Source organism: Cavia porcellus, unplaced genomic scaffold (genome assembly GCF_034190915.1).
Source record: "Cavia porcellus strain 051 isolate PalLab524CR breed Dunkin Hartley unplaced genomic scaffold, mCavPor4.1 scaffold_10, whole genome shotgun sequence".
Taxonomy (NCBI): domain Eukaryota; kingdom Metazoa; phylum Chordata; class Mammalia; order Rodentia; family Caviidae; genus Cavia; species Cavia porcellus.
The window spans coordinates 26535871-26550962 of NW_026947493.1; the positions used below are offsets into that span (position 1 = coordinate 26535871).

The 15092-nt window shown below is 43.2% G+C and overlaps 1 protein-coding gene across 5 annotated transcripts in view; it reads right to left on the reverse strand.

The window, feature by feature from the left end:
• Positions 1-15092, reverse strand: part of Atxn7 (ataxin 7) — a 148645-nt gene that overhangs the window by 18338 nt on the left and 115215 nt on the right. For all 5 annotated transcript variants that reach the window (XM_063257139.1, XM_063257140.1, XM_063257141.1 and 2 more), the window contains 2 exons: positions 2546-2798; positions 362-621 (listed from right to left, as the gene is read on the reverse strand). In XM_063257139.1, coding sequence (XP_063113209.1) covers positions 362-621; positions 2546-2798 — 513 coding nt within the window. The remainder of the gene's footprint in view (positions 1-361; positions 622-2545; positions 2799-15092) is intronic.

Genomic DNA, 15092 nt, shown 5'->3' on the forward strand with positions numbered 1-15092 from the left:
AACTCCCAGTGAAGAATGTGGTCATTACATATTGTAAACATACTAATATAAATTAAAATAAAGATGATGTGTCTGCGCTGAAATGAAGCGACAGCATCCCAAAGGCCATGACTGCCTTCAGATGACAGGAAAAGTCACAATAGCATTATTGCATCAATACTTAGAAAGACACCACTGGAGAGCGTGTCTCATGTCACCTGAGCTCATGCACACCCACCAACACACTCTCTAAAACCCATAGGGAGGAGACTGAGCACGCTGCCCAGGACTTCCTCTTCCCGCTGAGGCTGCAGCCTTAGACAGCAGTCCGTCCGAGCCTAGTGGATGCCCATTTAAACTAAACCAAGAACTGTGAAGTTACCTGATAATCTCTTATTTAAAAACTTCTTGTTATTGGAACTGTCTTCGGATTTCTTCTCCAGAGTGGGAGGTGCAGGAAGCCCTTTGCCATTCAGAATCTGTCCAGGTGAAGGCAAGGTTGGCTTTGGTATTGAGGGGCAGTTAAGGCCAGGCTTGACTGAGGAGCTCACAGTAGCAGGGCAGGTGGGCCCCACTGCAGGTTTCAGTAGTGTGCCATCCATCTTTGGATGAATCTTCTCCACTTTCACAGAGGGTGTCATGCTGTGGTGGGAGCAAGCAACAACACCTGTGCCACAGTGCCCTGCAGCCCCAGCAAAGTGAGAGCTGGAGGCCAGAGAGCAGAGCCCAGGCTGCTGAGCAGGCCAGGCTGGCCTCTCAGGAGCCCCAAGGCTCTTGCTAATTCCATCTCAAGGCCTGGTGGGAAGGCGAAGTTCCCATGGACCATTGAATTTGCTAGTCTGCCATCATTTTGGAAAAACTTAGAACTGCTAACCAACACAATTTCTGCAACAAGCAACACATGAAAAAGCCTGAGCAGACCAAAGAATCCCTGCAGAACACTTACGAGAATATCCTGTAAGAATCACTGCTTTAAAAAAAGGAGTCATCAAAACAACCAAACTTCCAAAGGAGCAAATACTGTATTTCCTGGAAATCTCACTAAAAACTTAAGGGCACTCAAACATCACATCAAACACAGATGTCTAAAACTATATCTCTAAGGCACTTCTCCTGTCTACAAGGAGGACTGAAGTTGACTTACTATACAATGCATCACTGAAATGTTAACTTCTAAGTCACCAAAACAAGGTTTCTATGACAGGAGCTTAGAACCCACACAGCTGGAACACAGCAGGTGAGTGTCAAGGACCTGTGCCATGGACACGGACTGACTTCTCCTGAGATTTCACTGACACAGTCATTTTGCTTGGTAACCCCAATGCTGTTGGCAGGGAGCTAACAGGAGCCTGGTCCTTCCTAAGCCCTAGCGCTGCATAAAGATCTGGAGTGATGAGGTTTAACAAACTTCTCAGTAGAATCTGAGAAGTGACTTGGCGAGTACACTGGCGAGTGACTTACACATCACACCGGTATTTTCTTTGGCTTTCAGGCAGCTATGGAGGTCTGAAAGCCAAGCTTCCTGTGCTGTACTTCTGAAAGATGATTAAGGGCTGGGGGCTTAGCAACCAGGACAAACAGCCCCAAACAACTGTACCTGGAGCAGCCTGATGGCAGCAGAGACACTAGAAGATGGCCTAGCCACACCCCACTGGCAAGCTCTACAGCAGCAGCAGGTGCTGGACTCTGCCCAGACATTAAACAGCTACCGCCCTGGGGACCAAAACGTGTGGCATATCCTCCACAGGGAGGTGGGCAGGGAAAGCTACCTGCTACCAGGCCACAGGCTGCCTCGATGTGGCAAGGTGTTTCCAAGGGAGTACTCAGCTGCTCCTCCACGGGATGCCATGGGGGGATGCCGACTGCCAGAGCCCTGCAAACTCGCCAAGAATTGCAGAGAACACGAACTTTTTTCAACCTTTGCTGTGACATGAACCCAAAGCTGGGAGAGGATGTAACTTCGCTCTCTGGTTTGCAGGGCCCAGAAAAGCCTAGAGTGGCAACTGGGCAACGGGGCGTCCCTTCCCCTTTTAGTACTAGACAAGCAGCAGGATACTGGCATCATTTATTTACCATCTTCTTTGGCCAGACACACGTGGCTACCTGACAGGTACCAACCGACCGAACACCTCCAGCAAGCCTGCATCATGGCTGGGATTCTTAAACCCTGCCCTGTGCAAAGCCCTCAGTGAGAAAGTGATACAAGCAGGACCTGAACTCAGGCCTATTTGACTTGAAGTCTTCTCAAAGGTCCTCAATTCAACCTTTTTTTCATTTGGAAAATGGGGACTACAATACCTGCTCCCCAAGGATGCTGTGATAATTAAATGACACAGTGCAAAGAACTTAGTTACAGGAGCTAGGTGCAGTAAAGGCTCAGCAAATATTTACTAATGTTATCAATGTGGCTATGACTATTCTGAAAGCCCCCTAGGATAAGACAGGGAAACAGAAAGAACCAACAACACGGTCTTGCGTTCCCTAGGGGTTCTCACAGACACTGCTCCGCACACACGATGTGCTCCTGCAGGCAAGTGTGTGCAGACGGCTCTCTGGCCATACTCACATTCTGCCGTGGGGGCCTCGACTTTGCTGAATGGGGTGCATTGGCCTGGTGTTCCCCCTGAGCTGTGGTTTCTCTTTGGGTGACTTTAGTGACCTGGAACTGGACGAAGATGCGCTCACAGCCGCTCCACTGGAAGAGCGGCTGCTTCCACTTGCACTGCCTCCTTTGCTTTTGGACAGAGAAGGGAAGAAGGGAAATACGGAAGCGGGAGGAACGGCCAAAGAAGGTTTGTTGGATGAGCTATGTCTTCTTTCTGGAAAGGAAAAGAGAGACAAAAAGACACCATATTTCAGGCAAATCTCAAATGGAACTCAGGAAGAGCTCCCTGAACATGTCTAAGGCCAAAACATGTCATTAAGTGAGACCATGCTAAAGGCAGGAGCTTTCAGAAAGGGCCTATCTAGGCCCCACAGACCCAGCGTTCTAGGAACTAGCCTGCCTCTTTCCAGCCACCTCAGCATAGTCAGGTTTATCACAGACACCCATTAGGAAATGAAACAAGCATTCTAAACACAGGCCACATCGCCTTTCTGGTTTGGCATGCTAAAAATGATCCTCACTGGCTCCAGTTCGCATTCATAAAGGAAAATGATTCACTCCTCTGTGGAGCTCTAAGTGACACCATGTGGGAACCCTTTCTCTCTCTTTCTAGCATAGGACCTCTTTAATTTTCAAACCAGCAAAGTATTAAGAAGCAAGTTGTGCCCTTTTTTCCCCTATCACTACTCACCAGCAAATGATACCAAATAAGAATGCTTCTGGGGTTCCCTTACCACTCCTTAAGAATCTGTGCTGAAATTTTCCAGTGAATCATTTCACTTTTTTAAAACAAATTATCTCACTTGACTACAAATGGCACAGCTCTGGGTCACACCACAAAGATGCCAAAGGTGCAAGACAAAAATACCGCAAATAGCTACTAGGCCTGGTTTTTAAACCAGGAAATAATTCATGGTTCAGTACAGACTATAAAGTTTAATCGAGATTATATCCACTGGAGAATCAAGTTTTCTCAGAGGAAGGTAATTCACACTAATATAAATCAAGAGCTATTGAAAAATGTTACCATCGGAAGCAGGTTAATTACTAGTAACTTTACTTCACAACCTGAGATAGCAACTTAGTGGTTGTCTTGAAATATACTCATGATTGAAAATCACACATTTAGGGGCTGGGGATTTAGCTCAGCAGTATAAGTATCTGCCTTGCAAGCAGGCGGTCGTGAGTTCGATCCCTGGTACCGATAAAAATGAAAAAGACAAAAAAAAAAAAAAAAAAAAAAAGAAAATCACACATTTGCCTAACTCTAAGTTATACATGCAGCCGAACACTGGCCTGTGTGAACCTGGGAGCTGGATGTGTGCCAAGAACAGTGAGCGCTAGAAAGAGGACTACAGCTATTCCTTAAGTGGCTTATCCCCAAAGTCACCCTTTAGCAGTCTACCGCCTTTTGGTGATGCTAAAACTTATTCCTGGAAGGCCACCACTAGGTTAGCAATGCTCTAGGAGGTACTTAAGAGCCTGCCTCACAGCAGCACAGAATTAGACAACCTACAGACAAAATTAACACTCTCCAGATCAATCACAGAAAGTCTACAATCAAGTCAGGAAGGTTAAAATGAGAGTGATCACTGATAGAATTGTTGGGGGGAGGACCGGCAGCGGCTGAAAAGATAAGAAGTATGAAATATAAATGACCTTTATTTTGAGAATGCGGGGAGAGACACCCCCCAACACCCTGGGGCGTGGCATCTCCACCCCTGGCCGGTGGTCTCTCTGTGGAACACGTGGAGTGAGACACATAAGTAGCCTCGGCTTGGGGTGGAACCTAAGGGGGGTATTAGGGATGCACAGGTAGCCCATTGGTCTTAGTTTGGCGCCAGAGGTAGATTCCTAAGGGTGGGGGAGATAGGAGCTCCTTGGCTATACCAGCTGCAGTGTCTGGCCTGGGCCAAAACCCTTTCAATCACAATAAACACCTCTTTCCCACCACCCCACATGTGCGTTTAAGGAAAGGAAAACTGAAGTAATTTTAATAATTTTTCAAATTGGAAATGAGGTTTTGGTCTTAAATGCGGTCTCTTTGCTGTGATTCTAAAACACTCTGAGCATCCTTCTGAGCTGCAACACTTGTCACCCATGATCATAAACATGTGTTTATACTTTGAATTCCCACCACGGAGGGGAGGAGCTTCCATGAGCCTTGTCTCTCATCTTCCTGTACAAGGCAAGTTAAGTAACATTTGTCTTCAGTTAACATGTATTAAGACTGGCCCAGATTTTCTTTGGAAAAGGAGTGGTTTTCAAAAGATCCTAAACCAGTGGTTTTGTTTTGGCTGCACACAGGAATGGCCCAAGGAGCTTTAAAACAGACTGATGCTTGTATCCTCACTCACACTGTGACTAAGCTGTCTAGGTGTGGCTGTGACACCCACACCTTCACAAGCTTCCCTGTGTGACATTCCTAAGCAGACAGGGTGAAAGCCTATCCTAGATGGAGCAGATGTCTCAAGAACCATTATCTGTGTAAGTCACCACCATGCAAAACTGTCCTACAAAGAGTCTGTCAAATAAAGTTCACCACTACTTGTCCTTATAGTGTTTTACAAACTTCTATGAATTGCAAGCTATTTTCAACATTCTTACCAAAGCCACATAAAATAGTTTTTTAAAACTTCAGCATTTCTCTTTAAATTCATTTCACCTTTTTCATTTTCATTTCCTTTGGTAGTCTTGATACTGCCAACTCTCTCTTACTGGTATTCTTGGTACCTTGGACAAGACAATTCCACATTCCAGGTTCCGCATACATTTAATGACCTTTCCCTCTGCTCCTCCCACCCCATCATTTCAAAGAGGCTTCAGAGTGAAGCAAAAAATCCCTACCCTCAACTAACTGCTCCCAAGGTCACATGGCCACACAACAGTAGATTAACGAGCTTATTCTACGTTTTCCTGATAAATATTAAAATGACAAAATACTAAAACCTATTTTTACCCATAGTCATCCACAGAAAATATCTTGTGTTATACCCTGAGTAGTACCCTAAAGAAATAATTTCCTGCCTATATTACAAAGGGAGGGAAAAACCCAGTTAGAACTTTGGAGCTGACACCTTATCTTTGACAAAGGGGCCAAAAACATTTACTGGAAGAAAGATAAGTCTCTTTGATTAAGTGGTGCTGGAAAAACTGGCTCTCCAAAAGCCGAAAACTAAAACTAGACCCTTACCTATCACCATGTACAAAAGTCAAAATGGATCAATGATCTAAATATTAAAACAGAAACACTAAATCTGCTGGAAAACAAAGTAGGTAGAAATCTTGAAGATATAGTGGTAGGCAGATAATTCATGAACTAAAATCAAACCACACGGGAAATACTTCCCAGAATCAATAACTGGGATCTCATCTTATTAAAAAGCTTTTGCATGTCAAAAAAAATCTCCAACAGAGTAAAAAGGAAACCTATGAATTTTGAAAAAATCTCATCAGTCAACTTTTCCTCAGACAAAGGACTTCTGTCTAGAACATATAAAGAATTTTTAAAAATCAGATCCCCAAAATTCAAAGACCCAATCCAAAAATGGGCATCTGAGATGAATATACAGTTCTCAGATGAAGAAATACAAATGGCAAGTAAATAAATGAAACAATGTTCAGCACCATTGGTCATTAGAGAAATGCAAATTAAAACAACAATGAGATTCCATCTCATTCCAGAAAGAATGGCCGGGATCAAGAAAACTATGAACAACAAATGCTGAAGACGCTGTGTGGAAAAAGGAACTCTCCTGCACTGTTGGTGGGATTGTAGACTGGTGCAACCACTGTGGAGGTCAGTCTGGAGATTCCTCAAAAAACTAGAACTGGAAGTCCCATTTGACCCCGCTATTCCACTTCTGGGCATATTCCCAGAAGAACTGAAAATATCATATCACAGTGATGTATGTGCACCCATGTTTAATAGCAGCACAATTTGTAACAGTCAGATCTTGGAAACAACCTAAATACCCATCAACTGAGGAATGGATAAATAAAAAAGATGTGGTATTTTTATACAGTGGAGTACTACTAAGCTAGAAAGAATGATCACATTGAGATTTTTATAGGTAAATGGATGGTAACAATTGTTGATTTTCCTATTGTCTGGTTTTAAAGGCCTGTAATGCCTTCATTATTATGTTTTGATAAGTTTTATACTGTTTTGTTTTGTATGAATTCATTGTGTATGAGGATACAGACAATTTGGAAGAAAACAGGAGACATGGTAGCCACTGTTGATCTCCTGTTGTCTTGCTTTGAAATCTGTGTCACTTGCATTGCTTTCTTTTGATCTGCTTTGTTCTATTTTGTTATGGTTTGTTTTACCCTCTTTAAAATAAATTTTAAAATAACTCTGGAGCTGAAAAATATGTTCCTTTTCTTCTCTGGGCATCAGAATTCTCACACAGGTGTCTCAAAACAAACATATACATGGTTATCAACTTGCGACAGTTCAACTCACAACTTCTCAGTATTACGATAGTGCAGCACGACCTGCACTTAGGAAAGCTGTCCTTGTCTTTTTCTGGGCTAGTGATGCACAGAACAACCCTCTTTCTTGATGCAGGGCACTGTGGAGAGCCGTAGCTCTCAAGCCCATGACCGTAGGGGAAGCAGTCCAAGTCGCAGTGTGCCATGCTGTGACATTAGAACCTCCAGGAGGTTAGTAGTCTTGATGTGGTCTTGACTCACAACACTTCCGATACACTGTGGAGCTATCAGGATACAGCCCCCAAACTAGTTAGGTAGCATTTGCATTTTCTCTTCAGATAAAATGATTAAATAAAATCCCAATCTAATGAAATATAATCAAGTTTGCTACAGTAGTTTTTTAATTTAAAAAAAAATTTTTAAATGCCTGAATTGAGAATGCAGATTTACTCCAAAGCCGTTGATATAATGAGGAACAATTGGGCCGTGATGAAATTTTGCCTTCGCTTTTGTCTGGAAGCAACATTAGGTGGATGCAGACAGCTGTGCCTGGAAGCACTAATCATTTGGGAGTGCTAAGAGGCACACTTCAGAGGTAAGTGCCAGTTCTTCTCAAGGTAAACCATCACTTTAATCTAGTATTCATGTACCTTCTTTAACCACTTGACATATGTAAGACTGTGCTACTTTCACCAGGTTCCTATCTGTGTCACTATGAGGTTTCTCAGTGTTGTGCCATAGCCCATTTTCTCAATAAGCCTCGTGTGGCTTTTACTGCAGTTTCATACAATGTAGACGTTTTTAAGGAGTAGATGTTGTTGTTACAGCAGAACTGACGGTAACTCTGGGCTTGTGCTTCCAGGTTTTCTTCTCAGTATGATCTCCCTCACCTGTTTTTTTGTGCGTGTGTACATGTTCATGTGCGTGTGCATGCTTGCAGTCTGGGAACTGAATCCAAGGCCCTTATCCCAAGCTACATGCTCAAGCACTGCACCCCACGTTTCTTTTTTATTTTTAATTAATTTTGAGACAAGGTCTTGCTGCACAGTTCAGGCAGGACCACCATGCCTGGCTTGCTGTTTGCTTTAGTTAGTGTCTTCTTTACCTGCATGTTAATGCTCAGTGTGGATTCAGCACTAGAAAATCAAGACTTCAAGCCACTGAAATGTTAAAGTCTGTTGACAGTAGTGTTTCTAAAAATAGTTATAATCATTTTAACAAAATTAAAGGCTATTTTAAAACTAAGAATGGCAAGCTATTATCTGAATTTTCATTCACTAAAACTTGAAACAGACTGCGTGTGTGTGGGTGTGCGTGTGTACATAACTGAGATTGTGGCTGAGAAGCACCAGCTCAAATTCTTGTCAAGCCACTGAAACAAGTTGTTCCATCACATCATGAATTGGTAATTTTCTCTGCGAAAAGGACAACATCTGGTTTTCTCCTCACAAGACAGAGAACCAAATCTTACTACAGTTGAGTTGGTCACATCCTTTCATTATCTGTTTCTATTTTTCGTAAGATTTTAAACTGGGCTTACAACTGTTAGAAAGTGTGTTTTCCAAGATCAAAAGAGAACTGGCAAGCTTATGGAGAGGGTGAGAGACACTCTATCAAGTGGACAAAGCGACGGCCAGATGCTAAGCATAACTGCAGTGAGACGTGCTGAGGAGTCCCAGTTGAATTTTCAAAGCACTTCTCTCTCCAGGCGCTGGCAACATCCCAGAAAAAGCACACACTGCTCCTGAATGAGGAGGGACTGTGAATGGCTCCAGTGAGGGAGACACCGACAGGCAGACCCATGCACAGACAAACACTGACATCAGGTGCTCAGGGCAGAGCCAGCAGGGAAACGTACATGTGAGGTGCATATGTCTGCGGGCAATGAACAGACATAGTGAAGAGACAGGAAGAGGGAAAGAAGGAGAGAGCGAGAGGAACAGTAGAAGAGAGCAGAGAGAAGCGCTCCTTGTGGTTTGAACATGTGATATGCCCAAAGGCAAGGGCAGGGTAAGGGGTGAGGGGAGGCAGGAGAGCTTCCTACAAAGCTTCCAAAAGGGAAAGCAACCAAGAATACTGAGCTTATAAATTTGAATTCATGCAGAATTTTTTTAAAATTAAGTATTAAAATAGGTATAAATCAGGAGAGGTTCAAAGCAAATTATTTGTCATAAATACTGCTCTGAAAAGAACTAAAAATACTTTATAAAGAACTAAAAATACTTTATAATACACAAGTGATATAAAATTAAGGAACTAACCTAAAAAGAAAATGAAGCAAATTGTACCTTTAAATGCTATCATGCATGCTTGAAAAACATCCAGATGGGTATATATCAAGCTTTTTAAAAAGCAGTTATCCCACCAGGTGTGATGGAGCATGCCTGTCACCCTGACATGGGACACTGACGCAGGAGTAATGCCAAGTCTGAGCCCGCCCTGGAAAACTTAAGTGATCCAGCAAGATCCCATCCCAATAAGAAGATACAAGGAAGGCCAAAGATACAGCCCAGTGCAAATGCCTTGGGTTCAATTCCCAGTGACTCCTCCACATTTCCTAGGTCTATTTTTTTTAAAACTCTGCCTCCCTTACTTTATTTATTTTATTTTACTTTATTTTTGAGACAAGATCTTGCTATGTAGTTTAAACTGGCCTTGAACTCACTCTGTAGCCCAGGCTAGCCTTGAACTTCCTGTCTCAGCCTCCCAAGTGCTGGGATTACAGGTGTTCACCACCCCACTCAGCCTGTATTGCTTAATTTCCTAAAATAGATATTGTCCACCTAATATGATTATCAAATGCATAGTTTTAAAAAGGAGAAATCTGGTTTGGACTTCCTGTTTCAGGTCATACATTTCAAAGCGAGGCATACTATACTGTACCAATCTGCCTACTCTCAATGGGGATCATGTAAGAGGAGCTAATGGCTAAGAAAACACACAAAACTCTTCACTTAGCAATCTTTTCTTATATCTTACTGAACCCTTCTTTTACTACTCTTTTATAACCCAAACAACTGACAGATGAGAAATGTCACCTTCAACAAAAACAGCTGCTGCTGCTGTACATTGTGTGGGAACTATGTGGCCGGTGGATTTACAGGGATTATCTCCTCCAGTTCTGACCATCTTCCTAACAAATAGATACTGTTACTGTCCCCACTCTCCCTATGAGGAAGCCAAGGCTTTAAAGCACTCGAGTGGGGTGCTTGAGAAACACAGTTCATTAGGACACAGAGGTGGGGTGTGGACCCAGGAAGGTGACTCCAGTACCCAAGGGAAAGTACACTAAGACCCGTCATGCTGAGTGGTGCCATCAAAGCAGGGCCATGTGCCACAGAGGACAGACAAGCAGAGGGCTAAGGCCTAATCAGTAAGCCTGTCCCAAGGGCTCAGCAAAAGCAGGTCAGGATAGTGGAAGTCTGCCTACACAGGCTAAACATGTAAGACTGCTGGTCACAATTTTTTTGATAAATTTGGGGTGGGAATTCAGAATCTGCCATTTGGAAATCTCCATCCTAAAGGTGAACTATAAATGCCCCAGCATGAGTCCTCCCCTTCCTTAGTGGGTTCCAAAATGGCTTGACAAGTGAGTTTTGAGTTTTGGTGGAAAGTGACATTCCGGGTAATCTGTCTGGCTTGGCATACTAACTTCCCAGGTCAGCATGTCCACAAAGGACTGCAGATAGCAATACCTGTCCTATAGGGTTGAGGTGGACCCCCAACCAATACTTCCGGTTGTTTCGCTCATTTATGCTTGGCTTTCCAGTCTTCCTAAAGCCAAGTAACCAGCCTGAATGGAAACCAAAGTAAAATGAACATATTCGACTTTTACATCACCTGAAAAGGGCGACAACTTTTAGAGAAACTTGAGTCCGTATTCTTACTCTGCCATTCATCAGACAATCAACAAGTTGAGCCTGTCTGCTCTTCTTCCACCAAGTCACCAAGTCTCCGGCCCACAACCCACTATGGTGAGGTTCTGGAATCACAATCACACAGCAGACAGATGTGCCTGATGGCTGGGCTGATAGTTACAGACTTGCTTTCTGGACCGGCAAGCCTTCTGCCTACCAACGCAGACAGACATCACTTCTGAACAAACCAAACCATCTTTACTCTCAGTTAGCTTCTTAAATGTGTAAGGGGTTAGATCATGTATTCTTGTTATGCTGGAAGATAAAAGGGCTCCTCAACTTACAAGAGGGTCGCATACCAATAACCCTGGGCTATGCTGAACCTGCACGTGTGTGACACCCACTAAACACTGGACCTTAGCAATGTCCTGCACTGCGGCACTCAAGTCACCTGGCCCATGACTGCTCAGCTGGCTGGGAGCTCCAAGTATTGCCATACGGTATCCAATTGCACACTACCAGCCTGAAATCCAAAGTCTCAGGTGTGGTTTCTATGACCGTGTATTGTTCTCACATCATCATAAAGCTGAAAAGTCCTAAATTAACCACTGTTAACTTATGAACTGTCTATACTAACCTTTTCTCAGACAAGAGGTCAGGGGATCAGCTTTTACAATTCAATTAATCAAATCACACAAACAAAAAGACATTCATTCAAGCTAAACTTACTTAAATAAAAAATCGGTTTATTTTCCTGTTAACACTCAGGAGATGCTCGGGAAGATCTGTAAGTACAATGAAATAGGGTGAAGATCATGTCTCAAATTCAGTTGGAGACCCCGAAGCCACAGTCAAATTACCATCAAAGTAATGTTTCTACAATCCCACAACTTTTCTTTAAACTCCTAGTTTTGGATATTCCCTCATGTTAGGATAGTGTGCACTCTGCATAAAAAGGCTTCATAGCTGGGCGTGATGACACATCCCTGTAATCCCAGCACTTGGGAGGCTAAGCCAGGAGGACTAACATGGGTTTGAAGCCAGCCTCAATTACATAGTGAGTTCAAGGCCAACCTGAAGTACAGAACAAGATGCTGTTTCAAAAAGCCAAAACCAACCAACAAAAAAAGGACTTACAAAAATATACATAATATAATGTATAATTTTCATGTAGTCTGACAGCCCCATTCCAAGAGCACCTAATACTCTCATTCAAAACAAAGATTAGCATAATAATAAAGCATATTATGTGGCCAAAATAATATACAAACCACTGTGCATGGTGGTGTACACTTGTAATCCCAGCTACCCGGGAGACTGAGACAGGAGGATCATAAATTCACACCCCACCTGAGCAACTTCATGAGCTAGGTGCTCAAGTCTCATACACAGAGTCAAACACAGGCAACACAGTCTTTGGTCCAGCCCAACAAACAATGTGTACACCAAAAACTCAGTTTAGAACCTCTGGATCATCACTTCACTAAATTAATCAAGCTGTTTTCATGTCCGGCTGTGCTCTTAGCCACTCTCCTCCTGCTTCATTTTCAGGCTGTCAAGCACAGCTTATGAAGTGTCAACTGACATCACCTGTCAGTCTTAAAGATTGTGACCCTTAAGAGATGCCAAGGTCGGGACAGGGAACACACATGGGATTAAGACTTCATTTGTTTGTTTAATTCCCAGCACTTCTCAACTTACAGATCCGCTGTGCACGGCACCAGTGTTTCCTCTAAACTTGTTATTCATAACTGGCTCATATTTTGAATCTTTCATCATTTGGACTAATGTCTGAACTATTATTTACTTACTAAGTGAATATCGTGGCCAACTAGATGTTGTCTAATCGAGCACTGTTCACAGTATCTGCAACAATGACCTTGCATTTGACATAGTAGTTAATATTTTTCCTAATAACCATTAAAAATATTTGGCAAAGCAACTCATGGTGGTACATTCCTGTAATCTCACCACTAGGGAGGCTGAGGCAGGAGGATACGTTCTAAGTTTGAGACCAACCTGGGATACAAAGTGAGCTTGAAACCAGCCTGAACTACACAGTGAGACCCTGTCTCAAAAAATAAAATAAATTTGCCTACCATTTAAGATCAGAACATGAGAACTTCAGGTATTTAATAACTTCACTAATTCCACTGCTGTCAATTTTCCTTGAATTTCCTTCTCTTTTTTGAAAGCACTCCCACATCTCTGGCTAAGCACAGTCCTAGTCTAGTCTTTGTTCCTACCAGTTCTTTTAACCTTAAATCTGTTTCAGATGGAACTATTTTAAATTTCTCAGGCACACCATGAGACTGCTCTAAAGAAAGTGAGTATCATCTAGCTGCTGAAAAGGAAGCAAACCAGTGGGGTTGTCCCCAGAATAGTAAAACCTCAAACTGGGGAGACCAGCGCTGATCTCTAGGACAGTTAGACAGTGCTGGGACTGGCGGTGGCTCAGAGCATGCTTGGGTGGGTTATAAATGGCACTCTGAGAAAGTTTTTACCACAAAGCACTCGGTACCATTTCCACTAGAGGGTCTTAACTGAAAAGGATGATTTCAACACGGCTGTTCTAACAAATTAAGTCTCTAACTGCTGCCTCTGTCAGATGCGTTTCTCCTCCTCCCAATGCTGAGGTGCCTTTACGTTGAAAGCTAAGAGGCAAACACTGAAAAAGTCTTTACAGAACTGGGCCACTTGAAACAACTTTTCACCGAAGGTCTATAATTGAATTATCAAGCTCCTCAGGTCATGCTTTATGACAAAAATAAAGGCCCTACTAAAACACAATCTCCTGGCATTTCCACATCTCCGGGCGGGCAGGCAGGCGGGGCAGCACTGTAACATGCTCATTGCAGCTGGTAGGCCTGAGAGCCAGCAGATCACAAAGGGCAGATTACGAAGGAGAGTGCTCCACTCTGGTGGGGGGAGGGGGGGCGGGGACAGGCGTGAATGGATTGTAAATAATGTTACTAAAAAAGGAGCAGAAATATGGCAACCTCAAACAACCTTCCAGTCAGGAATTCCTCCCAAGAGGATTGTTCCTTCTGAACTCTGCTTTCAAGTATGTGAGAAATATAAAAAATTTACTGAATATCTGGGGGTATTCCTCTTTTGCTGGCCTAACTTGTAGTGCTCTGTGAACATTCGTAAAAGTGCATTTATAAAAACAACCCTATATTTACTAAAACATATGGAAGGACAAGCGGGTTAAAAAAAAAATGATCGTCATTTCCATGGCTGGGAGTCTAATGTCTCTCCTTTGTAATCAATGTCGTAAACAGCTTGTCCTGGGGGCGACTAAACAGTTGGACTGACCAGCTGGCTTTCTGAAGGCCCCCTTCCTAAGCTCCTGCAGGGTTACCAAGGCGCACAATCTGACTCTAGTCAGGCAGGGACGCACACAGCTACCTTTCTGCTACTTGGAACAAAACTACCACACCAAACTGACAATACCACCTGTGAGATTCTGGTGTCATGTTTCTTACTACACATATCCCCTCGTGAAAAGCATACTGCTGACATGTCTGCTTTGCTAACAGCCCTGAGGCCTTCTCTGCTGTCCTCAGGAAGCATGGTATCATGGAATGATGCTGACAGGACAGCTATCAATCACCTTGCCTGAAATAAATGTGAACTCACTACCTGACAGGCGCACATCATTGGTAAGCACCCTGTCTCTTGCCCACCCTGCATCATGTGAAATGTGCTACCTCTCAGGTACTTACATACAACAAGAATTGGAAAGGGGGGGTGGATAAACCCTAAAATCCACCAGCCTGTAGCTATTTTTGATTTAATCTTTTGTCTACGGGTGAAAAGCATTCTACAAATTCAACAATTTACTATTACAAGTACAGCTGCCCAATTTGCCACACCATGGGCAATTTAAGCAGCACTCACACCGTCCTCGGGGAGGCATACCTACAGTCATAGTTCACATCCGGGTCACTGCTGTTTCCCAAATGCAAGACTCCGAGCTACCATTAAATGCACAAAGTGTTAAAACAAAACAATGCTTTTACCACTCCAGCCCAGTTTTCACACATGCAAGCAGAGAGAAACAATTAAGGAAACTTGGGAAAATGCAAAATTCGAGGAGTTTCATGGTTTTGTTTGTTTTTTAAAACTCAAACTCTGGGCAGGAACATGGACAGGGATTCCCATCTCCCTGGAGCAGGAGCTCCCAGGTGCATGTCAGCATGACAGCATGA